A 23,158-nucleotide genomic window follows, 5' to 3' on the forward strand; every position below is an offset into this window, starting at 1 on the left:
CGCAGTTACCATACAGTAGTGGCAAAATTGCAGTGTAATACTTCTACAATGATAAAATTCGCATTTTTTCCCTTTTATGCATCTCCAAAATTGTCATTTTTTTCCACTCTTTATTTCGTTACACATGTCTAACTGCATTTCATGCATCAAAAAAAAAAAGGGACCTACTTATACACATGCCCTACGCTCGCGAAATAATACGCATGCACATGAGATAAAATGTTCCCACAGAATGCACCGCGATGTTGAAGCATAATGGCATAGCGCAAGACTGATTGAGAAAGCGAAGTGTGCCCCAATCCGACATTTGTTCACCTCTTTTTCTCCCTTTTTAAACGCTTTCGAAATGGAAGAAGTCAACTGCAGCGGGGTGAAAGATAACAAATTTGGGAGCTGCGGCAACAAGGGAAAAAATGCTAAATGTGACGAGGACGAAGGGGGGGGTTCCCCTTTTTTGAGGCCCGCCCACTTCGTCCATAATAGAGAAAAGGCTTTAAAAGAGTTTATCAGGAAAAAATATGAGGACATGACGAAAAAGGGCACCTTAAAGGATAACATTTCTTGCAACTACTTTCAGATCACCCCAGACATCGTTACCTTCACATCTTATGCCCCTTTCAAAAAATACGAAAGGGTGGTAACGTTAAAGTAATTTGACCTTTCGCCGTTGTAAAGGGCAACAAATTGCGCAGCGAGGGTGTCCAAATACATTCTGCATGCCTGCTCATATTCGGAGAGTGCGCATGGAGCTTTCCGCAAAACAGTTAGCAAAATGTAAGTCCCTTTCTGGTGATAACATTTCTGCAAAAAAATTTTTCTTAAAAAATAATTCCTGTAGAAATATCGATGCCAACGCGAGAAACCTCAAGTTCGAGTTAGGGGAAAATCATGTCTTCAAAGTGAAGCACATTTCGGATGTGAAAAAAAAGGTAAGGCTTTTAAATAATTCCCATGTGAAGCATGGAAATTTTTTTTTTTTTTTTTTGCACAACTTGTTAGTATTCGTATTATCTCCTCTATTGCTTCATTTTTTCAGGTTGCTCCCGGCATGCTATTTACCTTCAAGGTTGGGCCTTTACACAGCACAATGGCTTTTTTATGTTTGCGAATTGAAGGGCAGTCTTCAGAATTACACGCTGTGGAGACAAAATTTTGGCAGGAGCGAGGGGGGATGCGAAACCCTGTGGGGGTAACACTTATAAGGGTTCGTTAAAAATCCGCTTCGATAATACAACCATTTCTTCTCACTTTAGGTGGAATTCTACCCTCAGTCGTGTGAAAACTACGAATACGATCTGGAGATTCAGACAGAGGTATGCAAAACGTGTACCGCGGGTCTAGGCTTTGTTATGCTTTCCCATAAAAAAATAGCACCTCCATAATTGGACCACCCCCTTTGTTTTTCTTCACTTTGTAAAACTGCACAAGCGCACATTTCGATCGACAAAAACTCCGTTCTACACTACAGGGTAAATGCTTTACATTGCCTATACGATGCATGAACGATGAAATCATTTTGGATGTGCAAAATGAGATAAAGATGAATGAAACGCCCATTTATATGAAAAGCGAAAGAATCATAACGATAAAAAATGTTGGGAAATATGAAAATAAATTTCAAATCAGCTTAGCACCTCCCTTTTATGTTAATTCTTCTATCCATGTGCTGAAGGAGGGGGAGATGATAGAAGTTAGAATTTTATTTTTTAAAATGGCGACATGGGGGATAGAGACGCTCTTCGCTTAGCGGCAAAGTGGCGTGCTTCCTTTTGTCCTTTCGAATGGAGTCCATCCCTTTCTGAGGGTACAGATACATGCCAACACATGCGCGCATACGTTTTTCGCACAACTGCAGATGAAGATCACGTTCCTGCCTGTCCAAAAAAGAACTTACGAAGACTACATGATTATAAATTATGAAAATGTAATGCGCACATTGAAATAGAGCCTATTTTGCACAAACGGATAAGCCAAAGTGTGCAACATTTTAGAAAAAAAAAAAAATTTTTAATTTTTTAGGGAATAAGCACCCACACGAAAATACGAGGAGAAGGAATTGTGGCCGAGGTGCTAATAAAGGATAAGGACCTCACTGCTGACGACGTTTACGTAAACAGACGCAAAGAAATAAACGTCGTCATTAAAAATTTGTCCTTCTTTTTGCTGACCTACAATGTAACGAAGTATCATGTGTACGAGTGCAAATACGTAAGTGCGAGCGGCCACGCGAAGCATTCTCTGCACATAAATTATTGCACTTAAAAAAGTATTAAAATGTATTAAGATATATTGAAGCATATTAAAATGTGTTAGAATAATTTCCATCCCGCAAGAGCAGACCCAACTAGTCACTCCCATTTGCACGCCTTTCAGGATGACCCTTCAACGGACATAAAAGACGTGACCTTCGACGAGGGGGACAAAATAATCCAAAAGACGTTCATTCGGGACAGCGAGTTGTTGGACGAGAATATAGTAGAAAATGCCCTATGCAAAAATGAGGAAGCCTTCCAGGGGGGGGGCGACAGCGAAAGTGGCAGTGGCGAAAGCGATAGTGACGATAGCAGCAGTGACGATCGCAGCGATGACGATCGAAGCTGGGGAACACCCCCCACAGGAGACCAACTGCCCGAGAAGGAACAGCGTGACGCATTTCATTCAGAAACTTCAGAAAGGTCACTCCCATCACGCTATGATGAGCCAAAAAGGAGTAAGAAAAAAAAACAACAAATCATAGACATATCCCCGAAGAGCAAAAAACTGTACAGCGACACAAACACCCCCATCACCATTTCAATGTGTCCCCAGTTTGCCTCATTTTACAAAATAGTCATATTCGTATTTATAAGGGGATATAAGAAGGAAGAAAAAATAGTGGTGTACTTAAAGAGTATAGCCCCCGAAATTATCATAAGGGAGAGGATCCACAAAATTGATAGCATTCTCATTAACACATGCAGAAGGATATCCTTCGAACTGGTGAACAACTCCCCGTTTGATGTTCCCATGAAGGTAGAAAAGGTAGAGGATAATTATGACGAATTTGAAGTTGCATGCAGAAAGTTTACGTTACTGAAAAATTCTACCCACCTTCTCCAAATGGTATATATGCCAAAAGTGAATGGAGCATCGGAGAAGACATTCATAATTCATCAGAAGTATACAGATGTGAAAAGAGAATTAAAAATAGTGAGTGTTTGCAATTTTCCGCAAATCCTATTAGACGCAGAAGAAATAAACTTTAATCATGTGTCTCACAGCTTTGATTACAAAAAAACGATCACCATAGTGAACAATTCAGAGCTGACTCTTCACTACGGGTTTAATATTCCTAACGAATTGAAAGATGAAGTAAAAATTGAAAAAAATGGTAGCATGTTGAATAAATATGGGGAAGAAAAAATCGTCTTATCATTTTGCCCTAAACAATTGAAAAGATACATGACGAGTGTAGAACTTTATCTAAGTGAAATTAAAAGTTATAAAAAGATCCTCCCTTTTCTTGCCATCTGTTCCAAGCCGAAAGTGTTATGCGAACCCGTTTTTATCAACATAGAACCTATGGTTATAGATAAAATGTACAGCGAACAAATTAACCTCATTAACCAGTCGGAAGACACAGATGTGAAATATGAATTATTTGTGGACGAAGAAATCTACGACATTTGCGAGTTTCACATTTCTCAGAAGGATGGAGTGGTCAGAAGGAACCATCTCCAAAGTGTCAACATTAGCATAAAGAGCAAAATTATAGGGTACATCCTCATCGTGGTTAAGGTTAAAATATCTGGGTGTGAAGATCTTTTATTTTTAAACATTAAAGCTTGCTGCACTTGTCCCACCATAAAAATTATTCCTAGTATAATTGACTTTGAAAAATGCAACTGTTTAGATGTAAAGGAGAAAGTTTTTGAAATAAAAAATGAAAGTCCCATTAATACCTTTATCAGCTTGTCCAACGAGCTATCTGTCTTCAGCTTTTCGAAAAATAACTTCTACATAGAACCGCACGATTCTGCTTTTGTGCCTGTCTCTGTTGAGTGCTTGGACACGACGGCGTACGCGGACACGCTGCGGGTGAACGTCCATCGGAAGGAGGACATTTTGGTTCCCCTCAAGGCCCAGGTAGGGGCTCCTGCGCTCCGGCGGGGGCGCAATCAGCGTGACCGCTAATCGGCGAAGCGGTGAAGCAGTCAAGCGGCCATACGACCATACCGCCAAGCAGCCATACCGCCTTACCGCCACACCGCTTCCCCCCTGCAGGGAGTCGGATCGCCCATCCTGGTCAACCAAAGCGGCATAAACTTCCAAGTCGCGCACACGAGCAAAAAGTACGTCCACGAGCTGATCGTCTCCAACAGAGGGACGAGCGACAGGAGCGTGTACTTCCTCTTCGAGTCCGAAAAGAAAAGGAAGAAAAGGAGTGAAAGCCCCGAAATATTTGGCGTGACCCCAAGGAGCGTATCCATCAAGGGGGGCAGCGAAGCGGTGTGTATTGTAAGCGCGCTCAACTGCAAAGAGGAGAAGTGCGAGGACATTCTCTACGTGCATGAAGACACAATCGGTAAGAAGAAACTGTGTGCTAGTTTTAAAAAAATAAAAATTGAAGCTTCGTTTGTTCACCCGGAGATCGAAATAAGCGACATTGCGAATTTTGTTTACGACTTTAATGAGCGAGGGGGAGTGGAAAAAGACGATTGGGAGGATCACCCCACGGAGAAGTGCCAAAATTGTGTAGACGAAAGTGGGGAAAACGGACCAAAGCAGCGTGTTACCCGCTCGAAAAATACCAACAGATTGATGCAAGAAATCGAAATGAAGAATCTGCGAAATGCAAATGTAAAGTTCACCTTGTCTACGAAGTTACCCTTTTCTGTGGAGCAAGAAGTAATCGAACTGAGAGGAATGGAAAAAAAAAAAAACCGCATATTTTTTGACATGGATTTTATGAATAACAAAATTAGTAGCACCTATCAAGATCATCTGATCGTCCACTTTGTTGAAAATGGAAGAAGACAAAAATATGAATTGCTCGGAAAGACGATATATCCCAACATCGAGATGAATAAAACTTCTGTAGACTTTCAGTACATTTTAAAAAATTTATTTGCCCAAGAAACAGTGGAAATAAAAAATGTGTGCAATTTTAAAGTGTACTTCCAGTGGTTTTTTGAAGAAAATAATATGTATGCAAATTTTAATAAAGTTTTTAATATAATTCCCCATAGGGGGGTTTTACTGCCTTACGAGAAAAAACAAATCACGCTTACCTATAACAGCATAAATGAAAGGTATTACAATGTTAATGTTTTATGTCAAATTAGGAATGGCCCCATGTATCCTCTCAAATTGATAGGTGGATATTCGGACATTAAGTATAGCATCAACAAGAGGGAGCTCAATTATGATGTGCACTATAAATCCGTTGGGGAGGATTTGCTGACCATCCAAAACACGGGGAAAATTAAACTTTTCGTTGAAATTGTTTATAACGTAAAATTTCCCTCTCTACTGTATACGAATGTGAATAATTTTTTTGTCGAGCCGCACAACAGTAAGGACATCGTTTTTTACTTCATCCCTGGTATTCCGCAAAACGTGACGGAGACCATTTTGCTTAAAATTTGCAATTTTGAGGAAATTAAAGTGAGTTTGCGCTCCAGGGACAGCTCGAATGTGTTGCTTCTGACTGTGCGGGATGTTGCGGAGGGGTGTGCTGATGGGAAAAATGGAGAACCAGCGGGTGGATCTGCTGATGGGAAAAATGGAGAACCAGCGGGTGGATCTGCTGATGGGAAAAATGGAGAGCTAACGGACGAAGTGTACCCGCAAGAATGCGATCCAAACCGCGAAACAAACGGGGGGAGAAACAACAGCAAATTTAACCCCATAGACAGCTTGATAAACAAAGCCTTTTTACCCGATGACGAGAATTCCCATTATGAAAATCAGCGAAAGGGGCTGATCCAAAGGCTGAAAAGCAGGTACGCGGGGGTGTTTCTGACCCTCGGCAGGCATATCGAAGAAATATTGGCCCTTTATCACGACCGAGTGGGCGGAGATAGCGCGCAAGGGATGTACACGGAGAGGAACGACGAAGGAATGGGCATAATGGGTGACGTGGATGAATTGGGAGAAGCGGGAGAATTGAGCGAAGCGGGTCAATCGGGCCAATCGGACCAATCGGACCAATCTGTTGAAGTCCAGGGGGAGAGCCAAATGGACAACTCACCCCGCGACTCCGCTAAAAAAACGGACTCGTCCGAAGGCCCCAAGCGCAAGTACAACCTCATAGGCATCTTAAAAAGCTACTGCGCGAAGAACAGCGGCCTTTGTGGCATCTTTTCCGATTTGCTGAAATCCTTCATTTTGAACCAAAAGGATGACAAGTACATTCTCGGGAGCTTTTCAAAGTTGCAGAAGTTAGGTAAACCTGTTTTCCAGCTTTGATAAAGCCCTCGAGAGGGGTGGTTGTGCTCACTCCTCGATGCACTGCATTGTTCTGAACAGCGCTGTCGAGTCTGTATCGCTTATCGCGTGGGTAGCTTGTACGGTTTGTGTGGCATACGCAGCACGTTTAGTTTGTGCCCCTTTTGTTATGCCCTTTTTTTACGCCCCACGCAGGCAACTACGAGAAGCTCTCCTGCCACAGCTACGTAAACAACGAGCACATCCTAAAGTACCTGAAGCGGGTAATTTTAGAAAGCAACAGCGAGCTGCAGCGGGTCTGCCTAAATATGGGCAATGTAACGATCAAGGAAAAGAAGGAGGGAGTAATAACGCTAAAAAATTTAAGTAAAGACAAAGTAGGGTTAAGCTACCATTTGGGAAACCCCGAAATGAAGGACGTAATAACAGTAGCATGCGAACATAGGGAAGTAGATAAGGACCATTCCATCATCTTAAAAATTATAATTGATAATAAGTGCGCAAAGGAAAAATTATTTTCAGAACAAATGTTCATATGCATGAATGACAATAACTACTACACAGTGGAAATAAATTTTAATTACATCATCCCGGATGTCCATCTATTTTATGGACAAATTCTTTTTGAAAAAGTGGAAGTGAAAAGCTGTTTATGCAAAACGAATCGGTTGATAAATGCCAAAAATGTGGATGTAAAATTTAAAGTGAAAAATATTATTTTCTACAATAAAAAGTTAGAATATAATCATTTGAAGAAAAAGCCCCAAATATTTATAATTCCCAGTAAGGGGATCATTAAGAGCAATTCATTTTTGGACATTCGCATTTTCTTTGAGCCTTCGGATGTGTATAAGAATGCCAAAATAAGTATCGAGCTGTTTGTTTATCATTCCAATTTTACGAAAAGCATGGACGCCTATCTGAACAGCGTTAGAGATCACGTGCAGGCTGACCCAAGTGACATCATTGTCAAGCCGCTCCTCCTCAACAGTGGAGACGTACACCACAAAATGAAAATTACCAACTTTAACAATTTTTCAAAGTACCTGTTTATTTACCACTTGGATAACTACTATAAGTACTTTCAAAGCTTCCTTTATGACCTCCTGGATATTCACTCACATATATACATTGAAAAGAACCAAGAGGGGGATTTTTTTTACAGCAATTTGATGCACTACTTGGTGGGTGTGTACAGAAGGCAGTTAGAGCGAATAAGTTGCGACAGGGGGGGGAGAAGCTTTCCAAACGGTGACATTAATAGTTATATCGCACAAAGTTGGCATAGAGACGAGGTTAAGGAGGACCAACAAGTGCTCACGCACGAAGGGGAGGGTGTCATCCCAGAGGATGAAATAAAAGCAGGGGAAAGAGACCTCACACATGCAAAAGACCAACCTGCAAAGGGCCAAAAAGGAAGCAAACCTGCAGAAGAGCACTGCAAAGACAAAAAGGGAAAACACAAATCAAAAAAGAAAAACGAAAAGGAAAGGGAAAGGGAAAAAGAGAATGACAAAAGAGATGAACTAACAAATAAGAAGGAAAAACTGAATGATATACTAGCCGATTGCATACCTCCAAAAAAAGATGACCCAAACGGTGTAGGTACAGTCCCGAATGACCAACAAAGGAATATCAAAATTTTAGAAAATAAAATTGCCATCTTAGAGGAACTTATACAGAAAAACGAAAGCAAGTACAATTACTTTGAAGAATATTTAAAAATAATAAAAGTGAAAAAAAAAATAAAACAAAATTTCCTGCTCATTTGTCCGAAATATGTGAATCATAGAGGGATTGGACGCTACCTGCTGAACAACACCGTTTTGAATTTTTCCCCCCTCAAGAAAACAGAAACGGGGAGCGACCCTGAGAGTGATAACTTCCTAACGATTGGCGAAATAATACGGTGGTGTAACGAGATTAACGAGAAGGACAGCTACCCCCCCAGCGTGAAAAGGAGCTTCATTCATTACATCATCCACGAGAGGAGCGTAAATCGGAATAGGCACTCTACCAAAAGGCTAAGGACGTCTAACCGAAGCATGCACGAAAGTTTGACGAACACGGTGAATGCTGCGAATGCGACCTATTCGGGGCTCTCTGCCTTTTCTGGGCAGACGCATCAGAGCAGCTTGGACTACTACGTGAGTGAAGTGCTAAATGTGGGAGAGAAAAGGAGGGACCCGGAGCAAGCCGAGGATGGCATACACACAAATGACGGCGTAAGAATTAATGGGGATAAAGACCCGCACCCAATTTTAGAGGAAGGTACATCTCACGGGAAAGTAGGCGTCCCAAATAAAGATGCTCATGCCGCAAAGGAAACGAAGGGGGATAACGAAAAAGACGCGAATGGCCCAAATGTGGAAAAAAATAAATTCAAAAAAACCCCAAACTTGAGAAGTATAAAATCTAAGATAGACAATAAGCATGCGATAAATGTGAATAGGAAAAAAAACAACTGCAGGAAGGAGAGCGGAAAAAACAATGAGGGGGGTAGCTTGATGGACCAGAAGGCATTCTTTAACAAGTACAATTTGAGACACAATTTAGATTACGTGAAGCACTTTTTTCACTTTGCCCTCCTCAACGATGAAGAGTTTATGACTGATGTGAAATCGTTGCTAAAATTAACCATGACGGAACGGAAAAAAAACAAAGGAGAAAATTCTAACAAAAAGAATAGCAGCTTTGCAAACTTGTTTGAGATAATCCTGCAGAAAGTGCTACTCTCCCCGTTGTACGTGAATGGGGTGGTGTTTTTCTTCAAAAAAAATGAGTACATAAATTCGGAAAGTTTTTTCAACACATTTTTGAGGCTCACCTCGGATGAGAATAATCATATAATTTATTTGAACCCGGTGGAGGGGTATGACGAATTTTTTAATCCATCTAGCGGTGCGGACAGGGGGAAAGAAGCGGGTGAAAAGAGAGGCAAAGATGCGGGTGAAAAGAGAGGCAAAGATGCTGGTGAAAAGAAAGGCAAAGATGCTGATGAAAAGCGAGGCAAAGATGGAGAAAGCGAGGGGGGGAAAAGACGCGACGCAAAGGAGAGCCCCACAACGGACGCGCAAAGACTTAAATACTTTTATGAAAATATGACCAAAAAATATCAAGAAAAGATTGAGCGGAAATTAAAAGAGAAGCAGCAAATCGAAAAAATAATGGAGTCGTTAAGCGGACACACCGATTGGGGCAAAGCCGAACTGGTTCCACGCACTGTGGATGGCAGTGAGAAAAGGGGGGACACTGACGAGGAAGGGAAAAACGCCAACTTAGAAGGTAAAGTGGAAGAAGCGGGGGAATGTTCTTCATCCGTTGAGAAAAAAGACGGAGATGAACTGCTAAGAAGCTCTAAAAAGGGTGATCCATGGGTAGACACAAAGGATAGAGACATGTTAGGCGAAAAAGGGCCAAGCACGAAAAAAGACGTGCAGTGTATGGACGCGAATTCGCACAACGCTGTGGAGAGGCTGTATGAAAAAATCGTAATTTGCAAAGAAAAAAAAATCCTGAAAGAGAAAATGATTGGCCAACTTAACACTCACTGTGTTGAGAGAAACGCACAAGTGGATGAGCAAATTATCAAGTATAATAAAAAGGTGAGCAAAATAAATAGCTACATGAAGAACAGCGAATATGTGGAGCATGTGTCATTTTACAAAGAATTAAAAACTGTATTGCGTAACTTATTGAGAGATCTTTCAAAGAAGGGAAAGGATGATGACGATTCTGCCAACTTGGCGTGTCCCCATATAGCGGACCCTCTCGCGGGTAAGACACAAACGGGAGAAGCAGCTGATGATACGGCACAAATTGGGAAAGAAAGAAGAAGCAACATGTACGTAAGAAGAATAAACATCCAACTTAGTGAAAACTTTGTGGAAAAAATATATCAAGAGGATGAGGGATTAAAAAACGTAAGTAGTGAACTCACCGATGGGGTAGCGATGACGGGAGAGAAGATCGAAGAGGAGGACATTGGCAAAGTCGCAGAGAGCACCACCAAAGCTGTAGAAATGAACAGAGTTAATAACAAATTTGATTCGCAGCATGTTCATAAGGCACGCGGTGGAGGCAAAAACAAAAACACCGTCAGTGAAAAAATGCCAAACGGAGACGCAACAGAACGTTGTAACCAAGTTGAGAGAAGCGTAAAAACGGCTGTTAACAAAAATGAAGAACTGGTCAGGTACTTAAAGCAAAAGTTCGTTCAAGTCAACTTCTTTTACTTTTTTATAAACGAAGAGTTATGCTTTAGAAAGAGGAATGTTCTGAAAGAAATTTCCAAAGTGGTGCAGGAAAAATACAGAGACGTAAAAACGTCCGCCTACTTCTTTGACATCCCAGACGCCAAGATGTACGACGCATTTAATATGCAGAGCTTCATTCAGACTAAGAAGAATTTGGAAAAATGCGAGTGCAACTTTTATGCTACCAGTGAGAAGGAGCAAGCTGGGGTGGCGGCTCGGAGAGACGGGTGCGAAGAAGACAAAGTGGCGAAAGAGGAAGAGCACGGGGGGGAACCGCAAAAGGGGGATGCACAAGTAGAGAACGAGTTAAAGAGAGGCAAATCGAAAAGGAAGAAAAAGGAAAGGAAAAAGGAAGCCAAGAAAGGCAAGGAAGAAAGCGGGAAGGAGAAGGACAAACTTGAGGACCCAGGGGATGAGCACAAAAGTGAGAAGAAGGAGAAAAGGAGGAAGAAGAAGAAGCGAAGTGGGAAGGAAGGCGAGGGAGAAAAGGGGGAGGACAACAAAGCGGAGAGGGACAACAAAAGGGAGGATCACAAGGAAGGCGAAAAAGAGGAGAAAAAAAAAAAAGAAAAGGAACACCCCAAAGGTAAAGACGAACGGGAAGAGAAGAAAAGGAAGGGGAAGAAAAAAGAAAAGGAAAAGGAAAAGAAAAAGGATACCAAAGAGAAGCTAGACGAGAGCGAGCTCAAAAAAGGGGGTGCAACGCCGGAAGGTAGAAACAGCCTCGACAATAAGGGAGAAAAGAGAGAGAGCAAAAGCGAAGAAGGAAGGGAAGACCCCCAAAAAAACGCAACCAACGATGGAGATGCGAACAAGATGTACCTCTACGGGGGAAAGGAACTTACGGAGGAAGCCTACTTTGAAGAATTGGAAAAAAAAAAGTACGAAATAAAGGATGAGTATGACCACATTTTCTATAACTTCCGCAACGTACATGCAGTAGATGAAGCGGGAGAGAGGGGAAAAAAAAAAGACCATTACGTAATCGAGTTTTTACAAGTAGACAAGTCCTACGATAACAAGGACCAAATTCGATACAAAAATATCACCCACGTAATGTTGCAAAAAAGCACATCCACGGAGATTAGCGTAAAAATTAACACCTGCAAAATAGTGAGCATAAAAAAAAGAATATGCTTAATAGACCTGCTTGGGAATTACTTCTATTTAAATCTTCTTGTGGTGGTGGATAAGCCTAGGATTTACTCCAACCCGTATTTCATATTCAGCAACAACGTTGTTATGTGTGCCCCCCGAAGTAACTGCTTTGTAATGTGCCAAAAGCTATACCATTTTGACCGGGTACTGATAGGAAGAAAGGTCCACTCATTTAAGCACATCATCCAGTGGGAGTTAAAAGACGAGTGTGAAGAGCACCTCCTAAATTTTTTAAAAAACTTTAGAGATATCAATTCGCCCAAATTTAAAGTAGCAAAAATGAAGACGAAAAATATGATCTCCATTTTGAGCAACGAAAAGGATAAGCACAAATTGAAGAACTCAGATGGGATGAAAAATAGCGAAATTGATAAAAATTTGTACAAACACGTGCAAGTTTTGAACTTATTTAACTCCTCCCACTTCGACTGCTTCGTAGAACTTTCTTTTGAAGGTGTTCCCTGCAGCAGTGATAAAAATTACCAGGCGAATGATCTTAACAGTGCCGACAATTTCTTAAGCCATAACGATTTTTATGTGTACCCCAAGAAATTTTTCATCCTCTCCAAGAAATGGAAAAAAATGATCGTTTTTTTTTTGCCCCAAAAGGTGGGTCCCTTTCTGGAAAAATTGCAGCTGTCTATATATTCGGTAGCAAATGGGGTAGTAGACACAAATTACACAAAGGAGATAACAAATGGGGGGAAAAAAAGGGACAGCGAGTCACTCCGCGATGATAGCCTTTTCTCTAACGATGTAGACTTAGCCAACAAACAGGTTGACAATTACCTGTATGATATATTTTCTGTGTCCTTAAAGGGGGAAGGGATAAAGTGCTGCCTGAAAATGAGCGAAAGTTGCTTAAACTTTCACAAAATTCTCTTAAACTCTGTTCAGCAGAAAAGTGTAGAATTGAAGAACTGCAGCTACTGCGACCTTGCCTGGTTTGTGGACCCTGCCGACTTGAGGAGCGACTCCCCATTATGCATAAATCCCACAAAAGGAAATTTACTAAAAAGTGAAAAGAAAACGATAACAGTTACCATCAAAACGGATAGCGTCAATATGATAAAGAAAGAAATAAAAATCAACTACGTGGAGAAGAACTTCAGAAAAAGTGACAAAACGAGGAACAACGTTTATTTCACGTCCCTCGCGGTGGAAGCGGAAGTTTGCAAGTCATTCATTCAGGTAAGCACCGAAATGGTGGAGGAAGCTGCTAAAGAAGCTGCGGAGGAGAAATTCGACTCACTAGCAGAACGTGCCACCGCTGGGAGGGTCCCACTAAAGGATAACCGTGCTGCCACGAAAGGGGCTCCCCCAAATGGCAAGCAGTTATTGCCTGCCCACCTAGGGGACGTCTTAGAAGAAGACATTAACTTCAAATACGTGGAGGTAAATCAAACCAAAGCGTGCTTGCTCAAAGTGAAAAATACCGGAAAGTTCAAAATATTCTACGTGGCAGAATTAAATGAGGACCCCTTTTTAAATTATGTAAGCATGGAGTGTCTAACAGATAGCCTAAGTTCAAACGAAACGAAAATAATAAAACTGAAGGTAAGATCAGGTAGGAAGGCCAAATTTCAAAATGTGCCTCTCATGGTACACTTCTACGATATGGAAAACAACCACATCCAAACGTACAAATATGCCATTTCTGTCTTTTTCGATTATAACTATGTTAGGGTTATCCCTGCCATTCTAAATTACGACTCTGTGGAGGTTAAGAAGGAAGAAACTCGGTTCTTTAAAATAATTAATGATGGACATTTTGACTTTAAATACGAGATTAAACTGTTGAAGAGTAAGATAAAGAACGCAGAAAAGGATGAGGTGATACGGTACAACAACGTGGGGTGTGTGCAATATAAGGCAAATGCCGATTTGAAAAGCCCCTTTTCCATTTCACCAATTAGCGGGTTGGTGAAGTCCAAGGGGGAACAAACAGTCATGGTTCTTTTTAATTCCGCTGAGGAGAGGCAGTACAGATTTGTGTACATTGTCGAGGTGGAGAATCTCATGTCGGATGTGTTGCATACTGATAGGATGAAAAAGGAGCAGAAGGCCAACAGACAACCCCCTGACTGTCACAAAGAAGTCATTAAAATTTTCGCCTCGTCTGTGAAACCAACCATTTCCTGCGATGTGAAAAATATATTCGAAGAAGTGCTGCTATTAAAAAAAACAGAAAGCTATGCCAACTTTTTAGACCATTTCTTAGGCAAAAACAGCTACTACAATTCGGATGATAATACGCTATACTACAGATGGTGCCACGTGAATGAGTGCATTAATGAGCGGATAAAGATCTGCAACACGTCCGATGTAAATGCGAAGGTTCATGTAGAAATTAAGGAACTCGAATTTGCCAACCATAGGAGTAGAAGCGGAAAGGGGAAAGAAAAGGAACGGGAAAAACGGGGGGACAAGGCAAAAGAGAACGAAAACGAATCAAGAAGATCTAGTGTAAATCCTCAACAATCATCCCCCATCCGTTTTAACATGCGGGTTCAAAATGATAGTGAAATAAAGTCCAAGTGGTGCTTGACCGAACTGAATGAACAACGGCGTGGTGTCACCTACGGTGGTGTGTCCTCCTCTCTCAGCACCACCACAGGGGTTACGCGCTACCAGCACAAATATTTAGACATATGTTTTTATTCAAACCAAATAGGAAGTAAAAAGTTTCTCGTAAATATCCACCTGGCAAATCAGCAAAATGTGTTATGCTTTTCCTTTTACATAAGTGTAGAATTTTTTTTGCCCTCCATCAATCTGATCATTCCTCAAAGCTTGCTGAAGCAGCGCCGAGAAGATAAGGTCTACGATTTGGGGGACATCCACCTGAACAGTGTCATTTCGTTTAAAGTGGGATTAAAAAATTGCTTCAAGTATCCCGTCTTTGTAAAGGTCTTCTTTGAAAGGGTTAATTCGGTGCTAGATGGTTGGCATAGTAAGGAGGGGTGGAAGGCACAACTAAAAGGCAGCGCCGAATTGGAGAGTGCCTCCAACAAAGAGGCAGACTTTAATGAAGATGGGAATGATAGAAGTACCACCTTGTTGAATGACTCAAAGGAAGCTCAGCGCAAAAGGGGGGAAGCAAAAAGTAGCAACGTTTCAGAGTCCACACATGGTAGAAGCACTCCCTGTGACGCCGCAAAGGAGAAAACCTGTGTGCAAGAAAAAAAAGATATTTATAATGCCACAAATAGCAGCTCCTTTTTTACTACCCTTGATGATCATGTAGAGATGCGCACGAAAAACAACACCACCTACTTTGACTACAAAAGTGATAAAGATTTGGTGTACAAAACTAGGGAGAAACAAATGCACAAGTTCAGTTTGGGCTATCTCTACTACATAGGGCACAGCAACTACATGATAAGGGAAAACGAAGTGGAAAGCATTAAAATAAAAGTGGATAAAAATAAGTTGGAAGAAATGATAAAGAGAAGGAACACACAATTGGGGGGCTTAAAAGGGGTAGAAGGCGAAGAGTGCAAGGCGGTGGATGACATTTCAAACGAGATCGACGCGATTGAGCAGATAGCTACCCCTCATGGTGAGCTTAACAAAAAGGGATTAGAAGTAGACATTAATGAAAAGGGCAAAAAAAGTGTTAAGGAAAAGCTGAAGAGGCAAGATGTGGACAAAAAAAAGGATGCAAATAATGTGCGAGAAAATTTAACCAAATTTTCAACTTCTCTGAGCGCTAGTCAAGAAAAACAACTTTTAGGAAGCATACAAATTGGCGTGCTCAATAATGACTACGAATTTTACAATTTAAAATTCCTTGGAAATGTCGTAGAATCGAAGAGCTACTGGAATTTAGAACTCTTAAAAAGTCGCATACGAAAAGTGTATGGCGGTAAAAATGTGGACATTTTTAAAAATCACATCAATTTTGATCTGCTACCTGTGGGGTATAACCACTCATTTAGGGTTCCCTACGTGAACGACAACAGCCACGATTTATTCTTCCATGTAGAGGTGGAAAAAAAGATAAAAGGTGCCATTGACATCAGGCCGTTAAGTGGCTCCATACCAGCGAATAGCTCCTTTCCGTTCTGTGTTCAAATTGACATTAGGGAACCCATCAATTTGGTGAAGAAGCAAATCCCCTGCAAGTTCTCCGCAAACCCTTTTAACAAAAAAAGCCCCAAAGTGAAGGATGAAGATGGAGTGTATGATGACTCCTTATACGTAAGTTTAGCCTCGGAAGAAGTAAAATTCTCCTGTAGTAAAAAAAAAATTATTTTCAAAAATGTTCCCTTCTTCAATTATTCCAAGAGCGAATTGGTGCTGGAAAATATGGCCAATGTAAAGGTGTATGCCGAATTGAGCATCGTGCCATTAAACGGGTTGGATGACATAACGTCTGTTTATGCCTTCCGCCCGTTTAGCGAGAAAAGGATCACCTCGTTAGTGAAGGGGTTGGGTAAAAATCTCCTAATGAATGAGGCTACTGGGGAGAGGACAAAACAATTGGGGAACTCGCCAGGCAATTCTAAGCAAAGGGGAGGCACTACAACCGCTTCGGAAGATAACCACCCGGTTGGTAACCCTAATGGGGTACAAGCAGAGGATAAGACGGGCGAAAATAACCCCATCGACGAGTTTTACCTAACCAAGCACGACTTGACTTCGTCCGATTTTGGAGAAAATCCTCGTAACGGGGAAGGAGAAGGAAGCGGCTTTAACGAGACGCACATTGAGGAGAACCACCTGGTTGGAGAAGGCAGCGAAATAATTCCAAGTGGAGATGCAACAAGCACACCGCAGCAGCAGTGTAGGGTCATCAAAAAGTATATAACCATTAAGGGAAAGCACAAGAAGCGCCTGCAACTGTTTTGCTTTCACCACGTGTACAGGAAAACCTTCGACGCAGTGCTTCACATAAGGATAAAATTCTACAGCCAAATTAGCATACCGATCAAAATGACATTCGAAAATTACGACCACAGCAGCTTATTTGTGTTGGCGGACTGGAATCACAACTGTATTGTGGATAACATGGAGGAGAAGAAAAAAGTTCCAAAAAAGTGCAAAATGGTTGTACTCAGCAGGGGAGTGTTAAAAAAGGTAAGTCATAAAATATACATGTTGAACATTTCGAAGGATACCTTACAGTACTTTTTCGAGAAAATCAGCGAAATGGGAGAAAACGGAGGGAGAAACCCTATTCCGCTGAGTAGCGGCAAACAGAACGGGGAAAATAAGAAGAGCGAAAAAAACAACGACAACAATTCTGAGTGTATTAACTATAAGGGGTGTGTAAAGGAGAATAACTTTTCCCCAATTAGATTCCTTTTTAACATTTTCAATTCGATGGACTACAGCGGACGCTACAACCTTTACGTAAATGATAAGAAAGAGCAGCCCATCGATTTTGAGCTCAAGGTAATTGAGCCCCTCATCTTTTTTAATACGTCTTCTATACACGTCAACAATTTAATATTAGGAAAAAGCTACTGCTTCGTTTTTTACCTAATCAATTTTGACCTAATGGACATCCACTTTGAGTTTGACCAAAATTCGTATAACTCGTTTAACAGCAAAAAGGAGACCATCAGGATTGTTCCATTTAGCGGCGTTGTGAAATCATGCTATAGGAAGAATAAGTACCTATACAAGGAGATAAGAAAATTAAATGAGGATAATTCCATAGGTGTAGACGATCCAGATGGAAAGGGAACTATCGCGGAAGGGAACTCCTCCGCTCGTGCGACTTCCACGTCGAGCAATTCGCACGAAAGTGACTCTAATGGAAGCGGCATTCTGGGTGATATTCAAATTAAAGGTGCGTTAACTGGAGAGAGGAAAAGTGTAAAAAAAAGGATAAAGGTCAATTATGTAAACAATTATGAGAATGTTAAGCTGCACAACGAGAGTGACAACTGGTCGTGCTCGCTCACCAATTCGTCGGACGCGTCGGCATCTTCATCAAATCTCAGTTCTGGCAAAAATAAAGCAGAACAAAGGGCGCAAAATGAGAGAACTGTGCTATATGGAAGGTACAAGAAGGAATACATCCTCCCAGCGGAATTTCCGCAATGGGAATACATAAATACGTCGTGCGATTCGGGCAATGGGTCAGACAGCGAGTCAGGCAGCGAGTTAGACAGCGAATGGAATGGCAAAACGTATGTTAGCCTACCAGAGGGAAACAACAGAAAGGGAGACAGCCCTCACAGCAGTAAGTTTTTCCTGCTGAATTATTACCTGAGAAATATACGGAAAAGCGATAGCAACAAATTTGTAAGAGACATCAAACATGTGAGGGGAAAAGGAAGGTGTAAAAAAATCAAGCTGTTCTTCAAACCACACCTCGAACAGTTCTACAATTTTAACTTGCTATGCAAAATAGGGTCAAAGGAAGCACCCCTACAGGTTAATTTCAAAACGCAAGTCAGTAAAATTAATATAAATTGTTATGTTGAAAATTTCGACAAGGAAAAAATGCAACTCAATTTGGAGGAAGGCACATGGAGTGGAAAGCAAAAGAAATATAAAAGTCAAATGATCCATATTTACGACCTCATAAATTTTAAAGAAACGTTAGTAGGACGAAAAAAAGTCTCCAAAATTGTTATTGAAAATTTAGGTAATTTTGATCTAGTTTATAAATACTACTTACAAAAAAAGGATGAAGAAATTCGTATAATCAGCAGTGGGGATTGTATTCCCCAGAACTCCACTTATTCCATTTCTGTTGAGTATAACCCTTTGAAGAACCAAACGTACGTTAACTACTTGACCATTAATATTATGGACTACTATCTTCTTAATTTAAAAATCACTGCTGTTGCGATTAGCTTTTTAATTAATTTTTCCTTTTACAATTATGACTTTGGCAACGCTATTTTGTTCCCCGTTTTGGATGACAGCGCTAAGGTGAAGGGGGTGACGAACATAGACCAGCGCTGCGAAGAGAGCTTTTCCTCCAGTGACAGCTCACTCTCGTCTTTGATTTCTGCCTTCAAAAGGAATGAGAGGGATAGGAGGGTGAAGGGGCGCGAGGAGGAGAAGGCCAGGGCGCTCGCCGGCGAAGACGCGCAGGGCGCGCCTGGGAAGCATAAAAAGGGCAAGAAGAAAAGGCACAAGGGGGAGAAGCGTGACAGGAAGGAGGAGCGGCAGGAAAAGGGGAAGCAGGATAATGCGCAGAATGAAGTGGACGAAGAGGCTAAAATGAGCGATGCCGCTGAACACGCCGAGAAGGAAAAGGGGGAGGACAAATCGAAAGAAGGCCGCAAGAAGGAGAAGCGAAACAAGGAGAAGCACACACCCGCTACGACGAAACACCCACCCGATAAGGAGAAACACACACCTGCTAGGGAGAAAACGGAACAGGAAAAAGACCAAAGCAAAGCAAACGATGCCGATTCGAGCCAAGGTAGAAAAAGCGGAAAGAGCAAAGTCACGAATGTTGCGGGATCCAAAATTAAACAGGCGAAGATGCAAAAGGATCATGCAGACAACGAAATGGACGTCCTCCCAGAAAAGGAAAACAACAATGCGGTAGAAACAAAACTTGTGATTAGCAACAATAATGATGAGGACTGCTACATAGAATATGAACTGAATGAGGAATGTCTCACCATAACAAACCTTCGAAAAAAGGTGCACCTGAAGAGAAAAAGTAGGATCTGTCTTTTTATCCAATTTAAACCAAAAGAAGAGAAGAATTATAACTTCAAAATACCTTTTATGATAAACGGAGATGTAGACAAAATGGTTTACATCCACTTAACAGGATCAGCCACGCATTTCAAATTGCCCTTTTCTAGCAACAATTCGAACGAAATTCATTTTGAGGATGTACATGTGGATAAAGAAAGCGTTTCCAAATTTACGCTGCACAATAAAAATTCAGAAGATATATTTTTTAACGTATTAAATTATGGCTACTTGGAGAAGCACTACCTCTCCTTTGTCAAGTTTGACAATTCCGTTTTGCACACCTTAAAGAAGAAGGAAAAAAAGACTTTCGAGGTGAAGTTCCTCCCCGAGAAGTACCTTAACATGCAGATCCCCCTATACCTGGGTGTAAGCTACCGGGGGAAAAGAATAGCCTACTACTTGACGAGCATTAAATTGAGCAGCATATGCTACAAAATTGTTCTGAAGGAGAATTTGCTCACGTTCAACAAGGCGGGGCAGCAGGATGGAAGCGCGCTGTGCGCCGCAGACGCGAGTCGGGTTAGCCAAACGGGAGGAGCTACCCAAACGGGGGAAGTTACCCAAACGGGAGAAGTTACCCAAGTTGAGGAAGTTAAGGAAAAGCTGTTCAAGGGCGCGCACCGCAAGGACTCCATAAAGGGCAGGAAAATCCAGCTGCACAACAGGGGCGACATGAACGCCCAGTTTCAAGTTGTGTACCCGCAAAAGTACGAAAAATTCTTGCAGGTGTATCCAAAAAAGGGGATTATCTTTTCCTTCAACTTAACGAGCATTTACATCTTCGTGGACACCGATTTTGTGACGAAGGATTTGTTCCTCAACGATGTGTTCGTGGATTTGCTCCCCAAATTTAATAAAATCAACAGCAAAATTTTCTTAAACATATTTATTAATACGCGCAATGACATGATAAAGTGCAGGAGTGCGTATGTGAATAATTCGAAGTTGATCACTGCAGGGGGGAATGCACCGAGTGGGGAGGTCGCCGATGATGGGAAGACCGCCAAAGGTGGGAACATCGCCAATGATGGGGAAGCCCAAAATGAAGGGGGAAAAAAACGAAGCGCAGACCGCTGCGAAAAAGGCGAAAGAGATGAACACCCCGACTGTGACGACAAACGCGTCAATACAATTTGCCTAAAAAATGAAACCATTGTCACCTTCCTGACGGACATCAGAAAGCAGATAAGCAAGAGCATCGAAATATGCAACGAAACGGAAGCGAACTTTAAAATGAAATATAAGTTCCTGTCCAATGAGAACAATTTCTTCTCGCTGGCAAAACATGAAGACGTTGTGAAACCGAACGAAAGCGGAACATTTCAAATCGTTTACAATCCTCTGTTTGTGCAGAAGAGGAAGAAAAACAGTAACAACTATCACAACACCTTGTGCTTAAAATATTTGAAATATTTCCCCAAAATTCATCATATATCCAAGCTGGTAATTTATTACCCCAAGGAGGTGGTGAAGAATTATACCTTATTAGGCTATGCAAATAGTACCACTTACGAAAAGAAGAAAAGTTTCAATTTCAAATCGAAGGTTTTGAACAGTGCCTCCATCAGAATAAAGAATTGGCTAAATGAAAACCAGACGCTGTTCGTTTCGTCTCTTTTGTGTGACAAAGATTTGAACGTTTCGCATAGCGACAGCTTCTTCTTTTACGTGAGTGCGGCAGTAGGCAGTTAGGCGCAGCAAAATTGAGAAAAAAATAAAATAAATAAAATAAATTAAAAATGGTTAAACGGAGAATAATTGAACCAAGTGCGTAACATATAGCAGCATCCAGTAGGCAGTGCGCCCCCCCTTGGTCGCTCAACCGAGGAGCGAAAAAAAAATACGCACCCCTGTTACACTTCCCTACCCGCAGATACAAAACAAATTCGAGCTAACCAATAAGGAGGAAAAAAACGTGCCATTTAAAGTCATATCTTTGAAGGAAGGAACCTACCATGTGATGCTGACCTTTTCGAATGAAAAATATGAAGACGCGTATAAGATTCTCCTCCAGTTTGAAATCACCAAAAACGAATTTCTCTCCATAACAAATGTAAAGGGAAATAAAAAAGAAATAGTAAAAGAGCAAGTGAGCATTTACAACCCCCTGGATGAGGATGTAAAAATGGATGCACTCCTTGACTACACGTACGCATTTTTGGACAAGTCTATAATTCTGCAGAGGAAAAAAACTAATAATATTAGCATATACTTCTGCCTGGTTAGAAACGAAACCGACAGAGACGTCACCATCTCGTTTGCCAATAAAACAACAGGAACGTACAAATTTAAATTTATTCTCAACGTAAGCATGAACGATTTTGAAGATAACTTTTACTTCAACACAGATTTGGGGTCTATTCAAATAAACGAAATATCTTTTACAAATGTGTGCAACCAGAAAATTAATTACGACGTGGTCATAGAGGATTATGACGAGGAGAACAAAAACTCCAAGCAGATATTCCAGTGCGTCGACAAAACCGTCAGTGCTAAATCCGTGGATACAAACTTTTTCTTAAAGAACGAGACACTCAATAACTTGACGGAGAAGATTAACCTTACCGTAAAATATAACCCCCCCGATGTGCAAACGAATAAGGCCGTTTTGAAGCTCCTCTCAAAGGAGGGCATCATTTACAAGGTTGTAGAGAAAGCGCGCAAATGAAAAAAAAAAAAAAAAAAAAAAAATGAAAATGTTCGACACTGTTTCCTTGTGGAACAGTGGAATGATCAAATGGTGGAGAAGCAAGCGTTATGTGTGTGTAGACACGTGCATTAGGGCACCTCTTCACAGGGCATACATACGCACAATGCGCTGCTGCACCATTAAACACACTCGTGATGCTAAATTCCTTGCAGGGGCTGCTAATCGGGAAAAGCGTGGCGCCGAAACCGAAGGGACCGATATTCTGCTCGTCGCAAAAAACCACACTCATTTCATTTACGAATCCGTTCTTTCACGCGAAGCAGTTTTTTTTAAAAGTAATGAGGCGCTCGTGAACGTTAACAAGTCGACTTGGCGGGAGCGCGCGTACGCGTGGGTGCATATGTTTATATGCCCTTATTTATGCTTGTCTACCCTTCTTTGTACCCGTCTGCCCTCATTTCTGCCTCGCCCCTTTTTTCCCCAAGACGGACGAATGCTTTTCTGTCCCATTTGAAGTCACCAAAGTGGAAGCGCGCCAAACAGTTCATATACCAGTCAAGTGCAAAGCGACAAGTGCCATCTCCGGTAAGAGCAAACGTGGGTGTTCAACCGAATGGCGTAGCGGGAGGGCGCACAAATGTGTATATACGAGCGTGTAGAAGTTTTACCGCTGCTGAGCGTTTTTACCCAGTTTTCCAAAAATGACATTTCTTTTTTTGCTCCCTTTTTAAGGCAAACTCATCATCAAGTCGGAGGATGACATCACGTGGATGTATTATTTGACAGGGCAGTAAAATAAAATAAAATGAAATGAAATGAAGAAAGTTGCTGCTGAAGGATGTCACCTTTTTGTCCAAGAAGACACAATTGTCTCCAACTTGAGAAAAATTTTATCTACTTTTTTAAAAAACTTTTCATCGTTTATCCTTCGTTTCCATAGATAGAAAGTTCTCTTCATTTTTCTTAACATGTAATAACGACGTGC

General features: G+C 41.3%; 1 protein-coding gene across 1 annotated transcript; it reads left to right on the top strand.

Moving 5' to 3' along the window:
* Window positions 1-346: 346 nt before the first annotated feature.
* Window positions 347-22,967, top strand: PVX_118290 (hypothetical protein, conserved; the record flags this gene model as incomplete). Its single annotated transcript, XM_001615901.1, has 14 exons — window positions 347-648; window positions 839-929; window positions 1,037-1,066; window positions 1,254-1,313; window positions 1,469-1,690; window positions 1,856-1,924; window positions 2,020-2,208; window positions 2,374-4,125; window positions 4,264-6,427; window positions 6,625-21,191; window positions 21,397-22,167; window positions 22,386-22,508; window positions 22,659-22,758; window positions 22,906-22,967. 14 exons carry the CDS (start codon window positions 347-349, stop codon window positions 22,965-22,967), a joined length of 20,502 nt encoding a protein of 6,833 aa, XP_001615951.1.
* Window positions 22,968-23,158: the final 191 nt, after the last annotated feature.

This window comes from Plasmodium vivax, chromosome 12, assembly GCF_000002415.2.
Source record: "Plasmodium vivax chromosome 12, whole genome shotgun sequence".
In the NCBI taxonomy this organism is placed as follows: domain Eukaryota; phylum Apicomplexa; class Aconoidasida; order Haemosporida; family Plasmodiidae; genus Plasmodium; species Plasmodium vivax.